The 21,894-nt window shown below is 37.9% G+C and overlaps 1 protein-coding gene across 1 annotated transcript in view; it reads left to right on the plus strand.

Annotated features, from left to right (window-relative positions):
* Positions 1-21,894, plus strand: part of LOC126375874 (bicaudal D-related protein homolog) — a 151,896-nt gene that overhangs the window by 95,848 nt on the left and 34,154 nt on the right. The window contains exon 2 of the mRNA XM_050022951.1: positions 16,119-16,259. Coding sequence (XP_049878908.1) covers positions 16,119-16,259 — 141 coding nt within the window. The remainder of the gene's footprint in view (positions 1-16,118; positions 16,260-21,894) is intronic.

The following is a 21,894-nucleotide window of genomic DNA, read 5'->3' on the forward strand; positions in this document are numbered from 1 at the left end:
ACCTAGGTAGTTTACAACATAGCGGTAGTGGAACACTAAGAAACATTAGTAGCCAATAAGCTGCACATAAATTGTGCCAAGGTAAACAGTGATTACCACTACACTAGTGCAGCTCGAAGTCGCAGTCTAATTGCGTAGACCCTAACTGCCGCACTAATGGTACAAGGTACAAACGGCTGATCATAACGGCTCCTTAATGAAGTGGTTTAGTAAATAGCCTAGTTTGTCTATGCATATAGTTAGTTAGAATGCCTTTTAGAAATCAGAATCATTTATTCAACGTAATTATCATGGATAAACTTGTTGAAGGTCAATATAACATTTTAGAATTTACGTCATTTCGCAAGGTGTTATGGCTGAGGAGAAGAAATGACAATAAACTGCAACAGCAACACATCTTTTAAAAACCAATAAAAACCAAGGAACACATTCAATACCAGACATTTTTATCATTTAGGTAGTCATTAATCTTATAATAAGCTTTTTACATAAATATAAATATTTTATACAGGTGTTAGTGACATCGTAACGAATATTGAGGGAGATGTTTCAGACCACGATTTTGGGTTAATAGCAAGTGGAATTTTCCGTCGCAAAAGTATGGATCTGAAAATAATTAAAAAACACAAGTTAAATCCTGGCAATTGCAAACTGTACCATTTTTATTGCAAATAAGTAAATTAGTTTAACCATCAAACTAAAGTGATAGAGAGGCTCGAAAGCAGTCAGCAAAACAAAGAGAGGTACAATCGGAGGCCTATAATATTATCCAACAGTATAGGTTAATTCATCTACTAAACTCTTCGAAACCAGCTTTAAAGTCACGTCTATGAATGACATTAATTACTGAGCAATTATCTAAATACCAATCAAAACTTCTCAAATCCGTATTGAGTGGATGTTGAAACTAGACAATGGCTAGTTTTTACGGAAGCATTGCTTAAGTTCGTGTGACCTTTGTGTTGTGCCTTAAGCTATGGAATGTAGCGGGATTCAGTTGAAATAATAAAAATAATACTCACTTTGGTCAACAGCCTTCGTGGTCTAGTGGTTAGAGCGTTAGGCTCACGATCTGGAGGTCCAGGTTCGATTCCCGATAGGGACATTGTCGAAATCACTTTGTGAGACTGTCCTTTGTTTGGTAAGGACTTTTCAGGCTTGAATCACCTGATTGTCCGAAAAAGTAAGATGATTTCGTGCTTCAGAGGGCACGTTAAGCCGTTGGTCCCGGCTATTAGCCGTAAAAACACTTCCACCAACCTGCAGTAGAGCAGCGTGGTGGGAGTATGCTCCATACCCCCTCCGGTTTATTGAGGGGAGGCCTGTGCCCAGTGGGACGTATATAGGCTGTTTATGTTATGTTATGTATGTCACTTTGGTCCTGTGGTACACCGGTTTGTTTCTTCGGCTTGTTCGACCCCGGTAGCGGACTTGCACCAATGAGTTATTAATTTATCTTAAATGCAGTTTTCTTTAACACAGCTGTCTCGATCATTACCTATAGACGGCTCACGACCTTTCACGTTGCTATTTCAATTTCTATCATCTGCCTAAGATTTGACGCATGGCTCAGACAGCCTCAGACTCATAAGAAAGCCCAAGGCTGTCGTCACCCATCAATGACTTCCATAATACTTCCATACTATAAGAACTGTCACAGAATTTTTAAATTTCACTTCAAATTAAACCGAACTTTACATGAGTAATTAAAACACAAGATACCGGGTTCTTACTGCGTTGAAATCAGGGATATGCGACACTCGATATTTCAACATTGTTTCAAATGTGCAAGTGATTTTAACGCGGTAAGAACCCGGTATTATGTGTTTTAATTATGATGATAAAATTATTATGATAAATTTCGGCGAAACTTTTTTTTGTGGATTTATGGTATATTCTTGTTTTAGTTCTTTTTTGACGAAGCCTGTGGGGGATTTAGGTAATGCTGTTTTATTTAGTTTGATTAAATGTGGCTTTCTAATAATAAATAATAAAAAATGTAATAAAAATCGCATAAACCTCAAACAATGTATTTTAAATGCTCAATAAAATTGAAGCAAATACCCCTACTGCTTGTAACTTAAGGCGCAGACATTTAATTATATCGGCTCTGTGATTGTGATCGTTGCTTAGCCTTAATTCTACAATAATGACGGATGTAGAACGTGAAACTTTTGATCTGAAGTAAGTTCACTCGGTCAGGATAAATGCGATCTCAAAAATATGTTAAAATATATCTAGTATTCTGCACCCAAACCGAATATTGAGTGTAAGTATAAATAAAGATGTCCAATAAATATTACTATGTACTTTGATTACTTAATTTCTCAGACGGTTTTAACAGAATCACGCACTTTTTGAGGATTACCATAAACCAAGTAATACTTCGGCCGAATAATAAAATCAAATCAAATAAACAGAATTTTTTTTACAATCAAACATAACACATGAATACAGTACAGTCATAAGCAATATGATGTACCCACGTTAGGACTCTGTCGCACTTACATATTTGACATTTAGCGAGACTTACAGTTCATTTGTCAAAAAAGTTAATGTGACATGGTACCAAAGTGTATACATATTAATGCTCGTGACCTTACAACTTGAACTCGTACAATATTCAGTTCGGTAATAGTCAAACCGAATAACATTCGGTACTTATTTGGTAATTCGATCAAATCACTAATCGGTGCATCTGTACTTTATAGCACTAAATGTGCTACAAAAGTGGATTATTATACTATAATAAACCTACAACACCTAAACTCCGGAACAACAAAAGCTATAACTACGTATAATACAATTATATACCTACCTATCAGTTTCCAAAACCCTATTTAATTAGCAAAATAAACCAGTTGCTGGGAAGCCATTAGTTTGAGAAGCCTTCACGTGGAATGGCTTTGAGATTGAGATAGAGACCAATGCCATGCGTACGCGCATCTTTTTGCCGCGACTTGATCGTGCGCCGGCATCACTGATGTTATTGTCGGTGCACGAATCATTACTACACTTTAAGGTCTTTGTACTGTTCGATCATACATTCATAAACTTTATAACACAGGTATAAAATAAAGAATATTACGCATAGAACGGCAACTGTCAATTCGAAAATAGTAAGATTGCGAGTACAAACTAAAAGTACAACTTACCAATAATTAATAACTAATTTTATTAATAATTTATTTTTTAATTTCTTTGTTTGTGGTGTCCTTTTATAATACCTAAACAACTTCTACATAACATAACATAAACTGCCTATATACGTTCCACTGCTGGGCACAGGCCTCCCCTCAATCAACCGGAGGGGGTATGGAGCATACTCCACCACGCTGCTCCACTGAGGGTTGGTGGAGGTGTTTTTACGGCTAATAGCCGGGACCAACGGCTTAACGTGCCCTCCGAAGCACGGAATCATCTTACTTTTTCGGACAATCAGGTGATTCAAGCCTGAAAAGTCCTTACCAAACAAAGGACAGTCTCACAAAGTGATTTCAACAATGTCCCCATCGGGAATCGAACCCGGACCTCCAGATCGTGAGCCTAACGCTCTAACCACTAGACCACGGAGGCTGTTAAACAACTTGTATAAAATTGTATAGTTTTTTTAAATACTAATACTAAGACTGGCTTCAATATTGCAGCATGGTACTAGGTATCTACTCTCCATGGAAATTATTATTTCATATCCATTGCATAAAAAATGCTTCCACCGACTATTTTTAAAGGAAGGAGTTAATTTTAACGCGCCCATTCCGCCAGTCTGCCGCGCCTGCGTCTGACGTTAATCGGTTTGATATTTTCGCAGAATGCCCATCGAGTACTAGAAGTAACGGTCCATGTTATGTTTGTGCTCTATTTTCCACATTTAGCCTCTCAGGTGGTCCATTGTGTACTGTTATTGGACCTAACCTAACCCCTTCCAGAAGCTCAGAAGTTTCCTGAGACTTTAAAAAAGAAACTTCAATTCGGCTCCGCCTTTTAAAACGAGATGGTTGACTTGGTTTTCCCTTTGCGGGTTGGATTTGGAAGGTCAGACAGGCAGTCGATTCTGTTAAAAAACTGGACTCAAAAATCTTTGGTTAGGTAAGCGCACCCCATGAAGAATGGGATAAAGCTAGAGAGGATGATGATTTTAGAACGAGATGGTTTGGTGAAGTGTAGGTTTTGGTAGTCAGACATCTTCTCTCTTATTGGGCAAGTCGATTAACCAGCCTCAAATACGGTTTCGTTTGCAATCTCAACGCCTTTATTATAAAACAAACAATATATTTAGTCTAATCTATAATATAATAATACCACGTTTAAAATAACCCGCGCTGTGAAAGAAGTCCACGGATTTTAACGTAACAAATTGACAAGTCTTAATAATTCTATGTAGAATTTGCAACACTAGCGCTTCCATGGCGCGGACTACATTTTAAATAAAAGGCGTTTACTTCAAAACGTCACGGGGATTAGCAAAGTTGCAAACCATTTCGAAAAGCGTCATAGACTGCGATAAAAATGTTAAGAATTGACATAAGGTAACATGTCAATTCTATATATTTTTATCACTGTCACTGTCGTTTTTCCGAATCGTTTGCAACTTGCTTAGATCTGAGTGGCATAAAACAGTGGATCTTCAATGAAACAGCAATAAAGTTGATATTAAGACAATAAGACAGAACAGTGAAAGTGAAACGGCGCGTATTCCGCGCATATATGCGAGCTAGACGAATTAATATGCGCACGGGCAAGTCGTCATGCGCAGAGACTCACTTAGAGTATTATTGTAATAGGCACATGCATCTTTACTTACTTTATTTTTACTTCATCTGTGTAAACCTGGAGTTAGCCTTTAGGGACATATTTTCCTTCATCATCATTTTTGCCTATACTATTTGACTTTGCGTGCTCCATCTTAGACATCGCTGCTTTAGACCCGTCTAGATCGTGGTCAAACGCAAACAAATCTTTTAATAAAAATAAAATAAAATAAAGCATCTTTTATCTTTGTTTTTGGGTAAAAATGATAACCCTTGTTATCACCCCCAGGCACAATTACATTTTCCACCCAGTATTCATCACCATCACCATCACCAGCCCATTAACGCCTCCACTGCTGGGGCACGGGCCTTCCCTATAGATGAGATGGATAGGGAGATCGGGCCTTAAACCACCACGCGGGCCCAGTGCGGGTCCACCCAGTATTACTCTGATCAAAATAAAGAGAAGCAATATAGGCGGCATAATTCTATACATAATGTGATACAGATATCAAGCAACAATTTATTTTTATATATGCTTAGTGCAATTTCATTGTAATTTCGAATAATTATGTACCCCAGTAATGAGTCAAATCGACTGCACCATCTATATTATTTTTGGGGAACGCAGCCTGGACACATAGAATGAGGAATAATACTACGTATAGAATGGCAACTCTCCGCTCCCCACCAGCGTATGGGCTACGTTCACCTCACCCCCCCCTCGAACATAGTTTAGACTCGAATCGTATGGTGTCAGACGTCACACACACAGATGCGCGTGTACGATAATGTCAATGTGTAGTGTCTGTGTAAAACGAAGTTGTTTGTATGAACTGTCCGGGGTGTGCTGGAGAGTCCTTCATTGTAATTAAAACACACAATAACGGGATCTTACCGCGTTTAAAGTAGGGATATGAGACTCCCGATATTTCGACACTGTTGCAAGTGCCATGATCACGGGATTACTGATGATATTGGAGTGGAGTAGGAACAAGGAGGAGGATTGGAGTGGTGGAGGTTGTAGTGGTGGTGAGTTGGAGTTGGTATGGAGTGGGTAGTGGTATCCTTCATTGTATTGTAATATCTGTTTGAGTCCGTCTCTGTAATGACATTAGCCGCGTCGCAATCGCGTCGTGACTCTTGCGCACTCGTCATTCACGACGCGCGACGCATCCTAATCAGTTCCAGGACGTTCTTTAAAAAATAAAAAGCTTATTTTATTAGTTTATGACAAGAACGGTCACGAGTATTAATATGTATAAGTACACTTTGATACCATGTCACATTAACTTTTTTGACAAATTAAACCGTAAGTCTCATTAAATGACAAATATGATAGTGCGACAGGGTTCTAAAGTGGGTACATGATATTGCTCATGACTGTACATCATCGAAATATAAAATCAAGTCATGTTGCATGAAAATAGTCTTTATTTTATACTTTTAGGATTCAGCATGTAACCTTAAAATGTACCCAATTTTTATTTTAAAATATTCAGTTTTAACTTTTATTTTTTTTGTTTAAGTTTATAACCTCCGCGATATTTTATAGACTTCTTACATTCTCTACTTCAATTTACTTCGCAACTTTGCACTCGGTAAACTGATGTAATTACTAGATGTTATGCATAACATAACGTAGTCATCATCACCAGCCCATTAACGTCCCCACTGCTGGGGCACGGGCCTTCCCTATGGATGGATAGGGAGATCGGGCCTTAAACCACCACGCGAGCCCAGTGCGGATTGGTGGTTATTAACGACTGCTAATGCACCCGGGACCAACGGCTTAACGTGCCTTCCGAAGCACGGAGGAGCTCGAGATGAAAACTTTTTTTTTGTGGTCACCCATCCTAGACCGGCCTTTGCGAAAGTTGCTTAACTTCAACAATCGCAGACCGAGCGCGTTTACCGCTGCGTCACCCAACTCCTCACCGAACACAACGTAGTATCATGCGGGTATCCCCAAGGGGTAAGCAGAGATGTATACATATAGGTAATAGGGGCCTTTGCCGTTAACCGGACACATCCTAAAAACCACTTGAGAATTATCTACGATCCAAACATGAATTCAAATTCATAAAGTTCAATTCAGTTGTTCAGAGCCTGAGGGCTTTTCGGCGGGAGACGGGAACGGGACAGTTGCTTTCTTCATTGAGTAATCTAAATAATTAATACGAAGTGGTGTTTTGTGGTTAATGATCGCATTAAGTTAGTCAGAAGACATTCGCGAGTGTTATTATATTGGAGTATTCAATAAACAAAGTGTATCTGCCTATTTTCGCTTCGTGCCGGGAAGCCGCTTCATAACTCAAAAGTTTATGCGGACTTTTGAGTTAATTCGTTTGGGGTTCGGAGTAGGAGTCTACTCCGAGGGTGGGGGCTTAGGTTTCATCATCATCATTCATCACCTTTCATCATTTCATTAATCATCAAGAAAAAAAAATACGTAAGACATGGCTGTATTAGGCATAGTTCCCTTTGCCTTACCCTTCGGGGAAAACCAAAACAAAAAAAAAAAAATCAGAGCCTGAGCCAGGATTCAAACCCGTGACGCTGCGTTGTAGGTACCTAAGTCACGCGAACAGAACTTTCAATAAATATACACAGGGCTAAATTCTAATATAATGTATATTTTACTTTTTTTTATATATTTCATTATAATAGTTACAATGTTAATAAAATATCAATATGTATAAATATGTTAATTCTAATACTTACACGATAAATCCGGTGTTAGTGTTCGTTTATATTCAATCTAATCAAAGTATTTTATCTATCTATAATATTTAAAACTCAATATTATATTTGCACAGATGAAGATATTTTTGGCAATAGTAATAACCTCGAAAATATTTTGAATAGAAATCGCAGTAAAAACCCAACTTCAAAAGATGCATTATTAAGTCGCTCGTAATATATTTATAAAGTAGGTACTAACTTGTGGTCGAAAGAAGGACGTGGTGTGAATGTATTGCTAATGTGGATTTAAGGACACTAGCCATTAGAGACGGTTGGCTAAGTTAGGACGCATAATGGCGCTCAAAGATTTCGTAACAATCTAATGAATCATAGAACGCTATAGCATAGAATAAGGAATAATACTACGTATAGAACGGCAACCCTCCGCTCCCCACCGCGTCTGAGCTAGGTTTACCTCACCCCCTCGATCATAATTTGGATTTGAATCGTATGGCGTCAAACGTCACACACACAGATGCGCGTGTACGATAACGTCAATGTGTGGTGTGTGTGTAAAACGAGGTTGTTTCTATGAAGTGTCCGGGGTGTAAAAAATATAATGTAATGTTAGAAGTATTTAAAAAATAATTGTTGCTTGATATTTGGATCACAATATTGCTTATCTTTATTTTGATCAGAATCATAATGGGTGGAAAATGTAATTGTGCCTGGGTGTAAAAAAAGGATTCGTCATTTATACCCAAAAACAAAGATGAAAGATGCATATGTCTGTTATCCACGAAATTAGAAAGTTAAAGGAAAAAAAATCTTAACAGCGCCATCTCTATTATATTTGAGGAACATAGCGTGGAAAGTCTCTCATTACTTTCAATCCGGATGAAAATTGAGACCAAATATTTTTATTTGGATTGAAACTAGCTTGCCTATTGCGTGGTTTTGTTGAAGAAAATCACTTTCGAATGTTATTTTACTCAAAGGCGCATACCTAATACCTATACGTACTTATGTGATAGAAACCTGTCATTGTATTTCTTTAAGGTTATCCACATACAAAAGTGAACAATGTTTTATGATGTAAAATCTCTACAAGTCCACAATACAAGAGAGAAATAGGTAACCATAATAAATAAACACCAAAGAATCACCTTAACAGAAATCTCGATGAAGCGTTGGTTCAGGTCATTTTGCTATGGATGAACCTCTGACTAGTCCGTTAGGGAATACAGTCGTGAACTAATACAAAAAACTTTCTTTTCTCTTGCATAACCTAATTTATAATTATTTAGTGAATGCCATGAAAAAGCAAATTGACCTTTGTGAAACTTAATTCAATAGACGACACGAGACATAACCCTAATAATTTGAAACTACGCACTAGTTAATAGAAACAATGCGAGAAATCTGCATCCTCATTTTTTAGGTTTTTATCATCCGCGCACAATGAGCAATAGATGGCAACATCTTTCTGTCACACGATCTCTCACAATGGAATTGCCGCTTCCAACACTTCCCATAAGTCGAGCCGGAAGAACGAATGCAGATAAATATTATCTTTGTTTGAGTGTGACGGGTAAAAGTGACATACCGTCGCACGACATGCCACGGTGAACTCTCTGAACAATTATAAATTGTAGTACAGTCATGAGCAATAACATGTACCCGCTTTAGAACCCTGTCGCACTATCATACTTACGATTTAATTTGGCAAAAAAGTTAATGTGACATGGTTTCAAAGTGTATAATAATATATGTCGTGGCCAGAACGTAGAATTGATCATTTCATGATGTGCTCGATCATTTCATGAAATATAACCATTTCATGAAATAGAATATCACACGTTGGCCACATCATGATGTAGTTTGGCCTAATCAATGAACACAAAACGTTTAACGATACGAGCAACTAAATGCATGATTACTTCATGATATGGCCAAACGTCGGCAATCATATCGTAAAATTAGTAACATTATCCACCGGTAGTGGCGCTAGTGTCGATTATATTTAAAACTTGATTGATATTATAATCGATGAATCAGTGTAATTGTACAATTTTCCATATCGAATAGGTACATAATTGGGAACCTAAGAAAATCGACTATTCACATTTCTATTACACCACATAGCACGGACACCGCCTACATTAACGATATGGCCAAACGTTGATTGAAATATCATTAAAAGTTGACGTTTCAACGATATGGTCAACTTAACTTGGCTATTTTATGAAATATGGCCATTTCAAATCAAATCAAATCAAATATACTTTATTACACAAATATACTTAATATACTATAAACTTTATTTCATGAAATGATCGAGCACGTCATGAAATGATCAATTCTACGATCTGCCCACGACATACGAGTACATAACTCGTGACCGTAGTCATAGAATAAAAATCAGAACATATAGACTTTATGAGTTTAAATGACAATGGGCACTTTTGTATGAAACTTGGTCCAAGAACCTCCACTGATGAGACTTATATGTAATGAAAGCTTATGCTTTCCCTATGATTCTGGCAAAGTTCTATCAGATTCTGTCCCGGGGTTCTTTTTTTACGGCCATGTTTGTCCTGGCTAAAAATGTGATAAAATACAGTGGGAGCTAAAATCGACTCAAGATTTGTTGCTAGATAACTAAGTCTACATAAATAATTATGTATCATATTGTATATCATTTTAAAGAGGATCTTTTCCAAAATCCGAAACATAAAAAAAAAACAAAAAAAAATCTTTATGTAAGCGAATTATAGTCAATTTATATCTGCAGCGACATTGTTTCTCGGTAGCTAAGTTCAAGTTTCATGCCTTTTACCCCTTCCAAAAGTATCTTACCGATTTTTTTTATATTGCTTCCGGAATTTGATCTGAGTGATAATAACAAGAAAAATAAATAGACACCTCTCCGATAGAGACCGCCTAAGCTATTGCCTATTGCAAGAAATCGTCATCATTAATTAGCAAGTCATTACGGTATTGCATATAAGTTTATCAGCAACTTGGAACTTGGTCCAAGAACCTCCACTGGTGAGACTTGCATGTAATGATAGCTTATACTTGTCCTATGATTCTGGCAAAGTTCTATCAAACTCTGTCCTAGGGTTTTTTTACGGCCATGTTTGTCCTGAGTGTACAGTAGTGGACTGCAAAATCACCTCAGGATTTGTTGTCGAAAAACTATTTAACTAAGTCTATATACATAATTATATATCATAATGTATATCAATTTTAAAGGGGAAGGTTATCAGAATCAGAAACACAAAAAAAATGCATTAAGTATGTAAACGACTTTTAGCCAACTCACGTCCGTAGCACCATTTTTCTCAGCAGCTACGTACGAGTTTCGCGCCTTCCAACCTTTCCAAAGGAGCCCAATCATTTTTTCCTTCTTCTGATATTGCATTCTTAACCTGACAAGTGACAACAAAGAAAAAAAATAAAAAAAAATAAGAAGAAATAAAATAGATACCATTCCGATAGAGGCCGCGTAAGCTATGGACCTATTGCAAGATAACGTACTCAAAGGCTAGTCATTATAATCCAACACACTAACATGATTAGAATGCGGGAGGACGCAAATGTAGTATGTTTTCTTTCACCACAATCTTGTTTTATTAATCCAGGCTTATATCTTGTCTTATAAACAATGCCGAATGGTACAACAAACGTATCATAAACGTAAGGTTGCCTGGTAGTAATTGCTACCTTGGCAATAAAGCCGCCTTTTGCACCAGTTATTGCCTGAACTTGTTTAATAAATGTGTTTCTTTTGTATACAATAGAGTCATTGTATTGCATCTTGATTAGAATGACTTATTTCTTGTTTCTCTCGTACTAAGCTGTATACTGTTAGTGTTAAAGAGACACATATTTCGTCTCTTTCGCATAAGGCGATGTACTACATTTCCGTCCCGCCGCATTCTAATCATGTTACGTCTGTTGGATTATAATGACTAGCCTTTGAGTACGTTATCTTGCAATAGGTCCATAGCTTACGCGGCCTCTATCGGAATGGTATCTATTTTATTTCTTCTTATTTTTTTTTATTTTTTTTCTTTGTTGTCACTTGTCAGGTTAAGAATGCAATATCAGAAGAAGTAAAAAATGATTGGGCTTCTTTGGAAAGGTTGGAAGGCGCGAAACTCGTACGTAGCTGCTGAGAAAAATGGTGCTACGGACGTGAGTTGGCTAAAAGTCGTTGACATACTTAATGCATTTTTTTTTATTTATGTTTCTGATTCTGATAACCTTCCCCTTTAAAATTGATATACATTATGATATATAATTATGTATATAGACTTAGTTAAATAGTTTTTCGACAACAAATCCTGAGGTGATTTTGCAGTCCACTACTGTACACTCAGGACAAACATGGCCGTAAAAAAACCCTAGGACAGAGTTTGATAGAACTTTGCCAGAATCATAGGACAAGTATAAGCTATCATTACATGCAAGTCTCACCAGTGGAGGTTCTTGGACCAAGTTCCAAGTTGCTGATAAGCTTATATGCAATACCGTAATGACTTGCTAATGATGACGATTTCTTGCAATTGGCAATAGCTTAGCCGGTCTCTATCGGAGAGGTGTTTATTTATTTTTCTTGTTATTATCACTCAGATCAAATTCCGGAAGCAATATAAAAAAAATCGGTAAGATACTTTTGGAAGGGGTAAAAGGCATGAAACTTGAACTTAGCTACCGAGAAACAATGGCGCTAAAGATATAAATTGACTATAACTCGCTTACATAAAGATTTTTTTTTGTTTTTTTTTTATGTTTCGGATTTTGGAAAAGATCCTCTTTAAAATGATATACAATATGATACATAATTATTTATGTAGACTTAGTTATCCAGCAACAAATCTTGAGTCGATTTTAGCTCCCACTGTATTTTATCACATTTTTAGCCAGGACAAACATGGCCGTAAAAAAAGAACCCCGGGACAGAATCTGATAGAACTTTGCCAGATTCATAGAGAAAGCATAAGCTTTCATTACATATAAGTCTCATCAGTGGAGGTTCTTGGACCAGATTCGCCCATTCTCCTTTATGTTTGGTTCATAGTTAATAGATGTCACTTGGTTTCAAGGATTTGTGTCCGGTTAATGGCAAAAGGCTCGTCCCCTATTACCTACATGGGACTTTAATATAGCTGGCGAGGAGTGGGTGTACTATAATGACCTCTGCGGGGGTACAAGGGTGATGCTATATTTATGTCATCATCAGCCGTACGACGCCCACTGCTGGGCATAGGCCTCCCCCAAGGATCTCCACGACGATCGGTCCTGCGCTGCCCGCATCCAGCGGCTTCCCGCGACCTTCACCAGATCGTCGGTCCACCTTGTAACGGGCCTACCCACTGAGCGTCGTCCGACACGTGGTCGCCATTCTAGAACCTTTCCGCCCCAGCGGCCATCGGTTCTCCTCGCTATGTGTCCTGCCCACTGCCACTTCAGCTTGGCAATTCTCCGAGCTATGTCGGTGACTTTAGTTCTCCTGCGGATCTCCTCATTTCTGATTCGATCGAGCAGGGAAATACCGAGCATAGCTCTCTCCATTGCTGTATATGTATAATTCTACAAATACAACTGGTGATTCCCATCTCTCCTCAGCACATCTCATACAAGTCTCTCACAATAGTTTTGACATTAGAAACCTGTGTAAGATAAGTGAGGTTGATGAAAGTCATTGTTGCATGCCCCAGTTACCATGGTAACGTGACATGACAACTTGCTCCGACTTGGTCTTCCATGTTGTCGCTTTATAGTGAAAACCATGTCATAACATAAAGCATACGACTATATTCCAATAGCCAGAGGCACATCCATCGCAAGATGAACTAAGTTCGGACACGAGCCGCCACTTCTACGTATGCGACTTAGCTACTTGTACTTTGTACTATATTTAATATGTGAGTGATATCTACCGGAAGTGTAATTCGGTGTACATTGTTACCTTTATTCTACCTTCTTGGAAGCGTCTTATAAAACCAGGCGGTCTATATAAAAACAAATATTGAAGAATAAAGATTTTTGTTTTCTCTTCTTTTTCTATATCGGGCGGATATATATAATATTATAATATCATATATAACAACATATATATACAACTAAAGGGCCCAAAAACAAAAAGATATAAAAAACAATTTGTAAATTATATTTATGTCCTCCAGCATAATAATTATATATCTTACTTTATATATATACGTATAAATAATATATATTAATTGTCCAATAAATCCGTATCTTTTTATTTTTAACTAGAATTAAAATAATTGAAAGAAAGTCGAGGTTTCGTTAAAGAAATTCACATAAGCATGTGATTTTTCAAAAAGGCGCTTATGTGGTTCCAGTATAAGGTTACTATATAATGCTAATATGCATTATTACTTCTGGAAGTAAGTATATACAGGTGGCGGTGCAGTAAACATAAACCAATGACGTGAAAACCTTTTGTTTTTAAAAATTAACAATAAAACAATGTTTATACAGCTTGAGCTCTTATTAACGCAATTCAAAAGGTTTATTCATTTGTTTTAGAACAATAAATTGCATAGTATATGTTTGCAATACTGTCTATATACGTCAGATGAGTACAATAATATTTTGTTCTAAGTGAAAACTAACCGCCTCCATGGTCTAGTGGTTAGAGCGTTAGCCTCACGATCTGGAGGTCCGAGTTCGATTCCCGATGGGGACATTGTCGAAATCACTTTGTGAGACTGTCCTTTGTTTGGTAAGGACTTTTCAGACTTGAGTCACCTGATTGTCTAAAAAAAAAAGTTGATTCCGTGCTTCGGAGGGCACGTTAAGCCGTTGGTCCCGGCTATTAGCCGTAAAAACACCACCACCAACCCGCAGTGGAGCAGCGTGGTGGAGTATGCTCCATACCCCCTCCGGTTGATTGAGGGGAGGCCTGTGCCCAGTAGTGGGACGTATATAGGTTGTTTATGTTATGTTATATTATATGTCAGCATCCTATAACCACAAATTGAATTTAATTATAGAATCTAAGACCTTCAGAATAGATGAATAAAACATCGCAACATTTTGCTTTTTTTCTTCTAAATTCTTTTCCCCAATTAGCACCATGACTGATTTTAATCAACAGCTGAAGAAAAACTGGCGTTTCCGTGAGGAACAGTCTATTTCCTACTGTTTGTACGTTTCCCCTTTATTGTTTGAGGGTAGCAAGAAACTATGCGCTTCACGGTGTTATTAAGATGCTTGTGTGATGAACAGACGCTATGAAGTTGTAATTCGTTTTAATTGGGATTTTATAACTTTTGCTTTTATGCTGCTCTGGAAACGGATAAAAAACAGAACACGTTCAGCTGCTGTTTTCCCGGGCATGTCGTAAAATCCGACAGAGGGATTACGTACCTTTTTAATAAGATGATCCGTGAAGGCACGTTAAGCCGTTGGTCCCGGTTACTATTTACTGATGCAAATGACTAATCGTTACATGAGCCATGTCAGAGGCCTTTGGCGGCTTAATCAAAACCCTAACACCAGGGTTGTTGAGGATGGTATTCTACCTCACAACCCACACGTTAAGAAGAAGAAGTACTTTTTTGTTCCTTTGATCTATAACTTGTGTACAAATATACAAATATCTGCTTGTTATAAAGTGTGTTTTGATATTTTAAATCCCACAAACACAATTTTCTTAATCTCATTGCGTACGAAGACTAGGCGGTACCAAGGCAAAGAATAATGATTACGTATAAAACGGTATATGATTGGCCACCTGATACGACACGATTCATTTATAACAAACATTATAGAAGGAAAAATTGAAGGGAAGAGAGGAAGGGGTAGACCTAGGAGAACATTTATGAAACAAATAAAAGAGAAGGTGCAAGTCGTGTCGTATCGGGAGGTGAAGGTTTTGGCGGGAAGAAGAGAGGTATGGCGATTACTTCACCGACAAGAGCACAACTATTAAATAGAGAGAGAGAGAGAGAGAGAGAGAGAGAGATAAAACGGTAACTCTCCGCCCCGCACCAATTGGTATCAGGCGCCAACCTCACCCCCTCTGGGTCTTACTTTAGTCTTAAATGGCCGGAAGTCCCTAAGGAGTAAGGGAGAAGACCTCTCTATCTCGCTTTTACGAGTTAGGCGGCACACAAAGTTCTAGATTTTCCCATTCAAATCTAGATTTTATGACGGATGTTGGAATTTCACCTGGTTATTCAGCAGACAATGCCAAATTAGGTCTAAACCCCACAATGGAAGCCTAGACCATTGTCAGAAGACATTCAGAACCCAGACACAATAGCATTCATTGTTATAATGCATTCGTCTATATTATAAAGTCCGTTTATTTGACATAATGATGTGAAGAATTTGTCCTAAAACCAAATTAAGGCAATGAATAGCTTTATTCTACATCAAGGATATACTTACCTACTTCATATCTCTTTAGCTTTATCCCGTTTTTCACAGGCTCCGCTTACTTAACCTGAAGATTTGACAGGTCCGATTTTTTACAAAAGTGTCTGCCAGTCTGGCCTTCCAACCCGCGTAGAGTAAGTTAGGTCACATACTTCCGAAACGCATTTCTAGGGAATGTGGGTTTTCTGGGTTCGCTGAGCACGTGATAATCTTTTTATGATCCAAACATGAATTAATACAACCATCTCTGTCTCTCCCCAGGAATTGGAGCAAGAGAAGCATCTGTTGCGGCGACGGCTGGACACAACCCAGGGAGAGTATGAAGCCCGGATCATCGAGTTGCAGAATGACATCAAGGAGCTCACTACCAAAATCGGATCCAGGGATACCTCTGTTAAACAGGTCAGTAAACTGCTTCTATATCTTTTGCGTTATACCAAGGTGCGTAGGACAGCTGTCAGAATAGTAGGTATTTTTTTGGTAAGTAAGTTTGTCTCATTCGCACTAGACTCTACTCTATCTTTCTGTCGCCAGTCCATACTGGATCATCATCATCAATTAAGAGCCACGCTCTTGTCGGTGCAGCATTTTCTATGCTACTTTTTTAGGGAAAATAGGGCAGTGGGTTCCCTCTTGCCTTCCGCCCCGTAGTACTCTTTCCATACTGGATACTTGACTATTTTTATTCTTTTCATGTATCTATTCACGTGAACACGCGCACTTTCAAGGACAGAACGTCTAATGACGTTCCGACCAAGGTTATTTATTATGAACCATCAATGACCCATGGTCTCTGCCCGTGATAGGGTTAAGTAACTTAAAAGTGTAGAATTGAAAATAATTAAAAAAAAACACAATAAGGATATGAATTTTGCGATGGGAAATGTCACTTGATATTAACTCAGAATCATGCGTTGAATATTTACGACATCACATTAAAAACCTCAAAAATAACAGTATTTCTCCACTATTTAATGGATGTTATTATACATATAAACCTTTCTCTTGAATCGCTCTATCTATTAAAAAAAACCGTATTAAAATCCGTTGCGTAGTTTTAAAGATTTAAGCGTACATAGGGATATAGGGACAGAAAAGCGACTTTGTTTTATACTATGTAGTGATGACGTCAGAGATTTTAATAGTTAAAATTAGTTGTGGGACCGATGGGGGTGCTCGATCCCATTCTTACAAAACGACATTTGAAAGTATTGGAGGCGATGGTTGCACCGGTAAATGAAACTCTTCGATATGTTGTTAAAAAAATGGACTGTATTGAATTAAAACTACGAAATATTTACTTAAGTTAGCAAGATAAGAAAACATGACTCGTCGGCAAAGTCCGTGGCGTAAGTCCTGTAATATTGCCATAGCAAAATATAAAAGACTTTTGATGTTGCCAACAACACACGACACGACGAATTTATTAAAAACATCATTAAAGGAAAGCTAGAAGGAAAGAGAGGAAGGGGAAGACCAAGAAGAGCTTACATGAAACAGATTAAAGAAAAGGTTAACGTCGTGTCTTATAGGGAAGTCAAGGAATTGGCATTTGATAGACTGGAATGAAAAATGCTACACCGACAAGAGCGTGGTTCATAAATTTATGATGATGATGATGTTGCCAACAGTAAGTAGGTAGCTTAGTGGTAGCTTGTATGGTACTATGAATTCGTGACGTCACTCGTTCCTGTTGCCTTTCTTTCTAGGTTCCTGGTTTCGAATGGCTGTAACTGTAACCAATACAAAACGAGTTCCGATTCAGTGTTATACAATAACTTGTTCCATCACAAACACTTTAAAAGTAAGAGTCATAGCGTGTCCACTATCAATCTACAAATTGCTTACAATATTCTATTAACTAAGTAAATAATATTATATGATGGAAAGCAATTCCGTTGATTAAGCACTTTTTGTATGGGGATGGTTGAAAGATGAATGGCACTTCAGTAAAATATGGTGTACTTATTTTGTACACTATTTAAGTTTTTCAAGCGAACTATGAATTAGTAGTATTATAGTTTCCCTGTTTTTTTTTTTTGACGTGACTTATTGTAGATTTGCCTCAGATGGCTTTAACTACTTGGCCGGACAAATGGAGGGCACTGAGGGCTTGCTCCCGGCAAAATTTAAGACAACAGGTCTGAGGGTGCTCAGCTGCTCGTGAACCTCGGCTCAGGGCGTTGTCTGAGGGGATTATATTCGAAAGAATCAATCGACCCTGGTGGGCCGATAGCGATTAGCGCTGAATAAAAGTAGGTTTCCACTGACCCATAGTTGAGCATTCCAGTAGAGTATGTTGCGTACGTGGTCGAAGTCTATTACACCACTGGGACGGATGCTTAAGTTTGTTTTGCTGTATGAAAACTGAATAAAAAGCATACAATGCGTTCAGCTGCTTATCTTCCCAAGCATGTCGTTAAAACCGACAGAGGGTTGTATGTAAAGCTGCAAGTTATCTTCCAATTACTTGTTGGTCAGTCCGTCTCTTTAATAATAAATTCAAAACTTACGTAGCAGGAAATATAATTACAAAACAAAAATTAAGTAACTCAAATTATACATGTTACTAACAATTACTAACAAGATAAGTTTCCCAACGAAACAATACTTATATCAGCAGTGACCTTACAGCGAAACTCATTTTGTACCCAAAATCCACTGTGTTTAGTCATAATTAACATTGAAACAGACTGCATGAACTAAGCCAAGGTAGCGCCAGTTTGAACTACTTGGCGCTGAGATTTTATTTTGGGTCATAAATATCAGGGTGTCCAAAATGCCACATTAAACAATTCATTTAAAAAAAATGCTATTTGGCATTTGTGTATGTTAAAATAAGTGCGCATTGTCAACAAATGTGACTATCATCACTAATTTAACACTGTGTAAGAAGTAAGAACCCCTTATGAGGCAATAAATTTGAAACTCCCAAATGTGGGGCACTATATTCTAAAGGTCTATTGCGTGGTTTTGTTAACAAAAATCACATCCGAATGCGATGTTTCAAAAAGGCGCTTATGTGGTACTTTAAGGCGACGTTATGTCGCCGAGAACCGAAGCCCCACAGTATTGTCAAAACTTGTGACTGACAACGTGTTTTTGCTTTCACGCTACCTGATCCAATTTATAAATGTTATTAACCCCAATATACTCAGTTTCGTGGAAAACTAGACTAAGAAAATAATCCCTTTGATTAGGTCAGGCCAACTTGCATTTCGCAAATAGCTAGAACGACTTTTTTTTTAAGTTTTATAATTTCTGCCAAGTTCTTAAAGGCCGATACTATTGAGCCGCCAAAGGCCTTGTGACTCATGTCATCATCTCCCTAGCACTATCCCGTTTTTCACAGGATCTTACTTATCCTGAAGATTTGACAGGGACAGGTCCGGTTTTTTACGGAAGCGACTACCTGTCTGACCTTCCAACCCGCGAAGGGAAAACCAGCCCAATACATGTGAGGTCACATACCTCCGAAAATGCAATGTGGGTTTCCTCACGATGTTTTCCTTCACCTTGTGTCCTGTGGCTCACGTAACGTAACGACTACATATTTACTCCTTACCCTCCAAAGCTCGGAACTTAGACTCATTTCCTTTTTCTTTACGTTACTTATAGTATTTTTGCCGCATATTTGGCGCTATTTCGCACCCAACCGAGCACCCTCAGGCCTGTAGTCTTATAAAGTACCGAGTGACGGCCCTTAGCGCTCCCTATTTGTCAAAAAAAAGAATAACTACATGGCCGGACAAATCTTTGCACATTGTGTCATGGAAAAAGATTAAATTTATCTATATCTAGACTGGTCCTACATTCTTCTACTTCACGTGTGATGTTCATCAAAATTTATAATAAACTGCCTAACATATTAAAACAAGAAATAAGTGACAATTTTTTTATTAAAAAAATAAAATAACTTCTAAATAATAAATGTTACTACAGCACTAGTGAATACCTTATTGATACTGATGTTACTATTTGAAAAGCTTCCTTCTCTCTCATTTTAAACTTCTATTTTGTTGTCCCTGAAAGGGTCAAAGATGTGAAACTCATATGTTAACTTACAACCTTGTACACCATCATAGTATGCAAATAAAGAATATTGAACATACATACATACATAAACTCACGCCCGTATTCCCCGAAGGGGTGAGCAGAACTACAAATTAGCAAGAAACTATTTGCAGCCACTTTTGATACATAGTCCTAAAATGGATGATAATAAACCGTATGATGATAGGGGATCAGCCTATCGCTCTTACAGATGATCCATCATGTTCGAAGCTGTCCCTTTTGAATACTGAAACTTCTAAATAATACCTAAACTACAAATATCAAAAACGTTTCGCCTAAACGTGAGCTGTGGTGGACAAGTGATAGAACGTGAGCCCCACATTTATAAGTAGGTACAAAATGTAGATAATTTTATTGGATAGTTCGTAATCATTTTTATAACGAGTCAAGCATGCTACGAGGACGTGTTATACGTGACTGTCAGTCGTGTCAACTATCGTTGCATCACATGTGATAACCGGCAGAATCAAATCAAATCAGCAAAGAACTGGAACTGGAACTGTCTGCCGTCGTCTGCTTTTCCAACTCGTTATAATCTGGGAGTCTTCAAGGCTAGAGTGAATAGGCATTTTCTACGCAAGCGTGATCCACACTCAACCATATTGTCACTAACCATCAGGTAAGATTGTGGTAAAACGCGAGCCTATTTTATTAAAAAAATCCTTTTGCTTTTTTGCGTACCATGCGGTACAAAGTGATGGTACAGTGGATGAAAGAAGTCATCGTGAACGCTGCTAGGGCACAACTATGTTCGCTGTGATTTATTTGGAATGGCCTACGGTGGAGCAGCGTGGTGGAGTATCTATGCTCCATACCTCTCCGGTTGATTGAGGGGAGGCCTGTGCCCAGTGGGACTTATATAGGGTGTTTATATTATGTTGGTTATTTGGAATATTATTATTATTATTGGAAGCACAGGTAGCACTTTGTGCTGATGCGTGCTTATCACTTCACTTGTGTTCATGATTGTTCATATATTTGTCAAGTCTATTTTTAAAAGAGTTCACTGAGGGAGCACTGATCACAGATTCTGGCAGTTCATTCCACGCGTCCACTACACGGTTGGGCAAAAAGTGATATCGAGGGTTGCTAGTACCTTTGGAGCGTGAGAGTTTTAGCGAGTGTCCTCTCAGATTGATGTTTTGGTTCAGTACATAGATGTCTTTCAAGGCATTAACATAATAGTATTCAGTAAGAATTTTAAACGTTTCAATGAGATCTCCACGTTGCCTACGATACTCCAAGGTGGTTAAACCAAGTGTAGATAGTCGAAGCTCATATTCAACATTACGCAGGACTGTCACCATTTTTGTTGCTCTTCTTTGGACTCTCTCTAGTAATGCAATGTCCTTCCGAAAGTAAGGACTCCATATTTGAAACCCATGTTCTAACAGCGGTCTGACGTAAGTTTTGTAAAGCCTAAGACACAATTCCTTGTCTACTTATATGATAAAAAGCTTTTCTAATCATGTATAGGAGGGAGTTAGCCTTCTTAGTGATTCCAATAATATATATATATATTCTGGAAATGCATCACGATGTTACACAATTTATGAGGATTCGATTATGAGGATTTGGTCCGGCCAAGTAGGTACTGCCAATCCAAAATAAGTCACTTAAAATCACTGAGCACTGAGGGCTCTCCCCCGTTATAGATGACAAGCTGATACTGAAAATATTGTTTATATTTTTTTTGTTCTTTACACCAGAGGGCTTACAAAGGCCACATTGAAGCAATTCATCTAAAAAAGAGCAATATTGCAATTTGTCATTTGCGCATATAAAAGTAAGTGCGCAAGTGAAGACAAATAAATAGAAATATGTTTTTTTTTATGAATAGCTTCGATGTGGCCCCTTTACACCCCTCCCCCCCCCCCCCCGGCCAACAAACCGCTGAAGTTAAAAATCACAAAAGAAAATGATGTGTATTTTTTTTTAATCTAGGTGCGCCATTAATTACGGT

Source organism: Pectinophora gossypiella, chromosome 20 (genome assembly GCF_024362695.1).
Source record: "Pectinophora gossypiella chromosome 20, ilPecGoss1.1, whole genome shotgun sequence".
Classification (NCBI taxonomy): domain Eukaryota; kingdom Metazoa; phylum Arthropoda; class Insecta; order Lepidoptera; family Gelechiidae; genus Pectinophora; species Pectinophora gossypiella.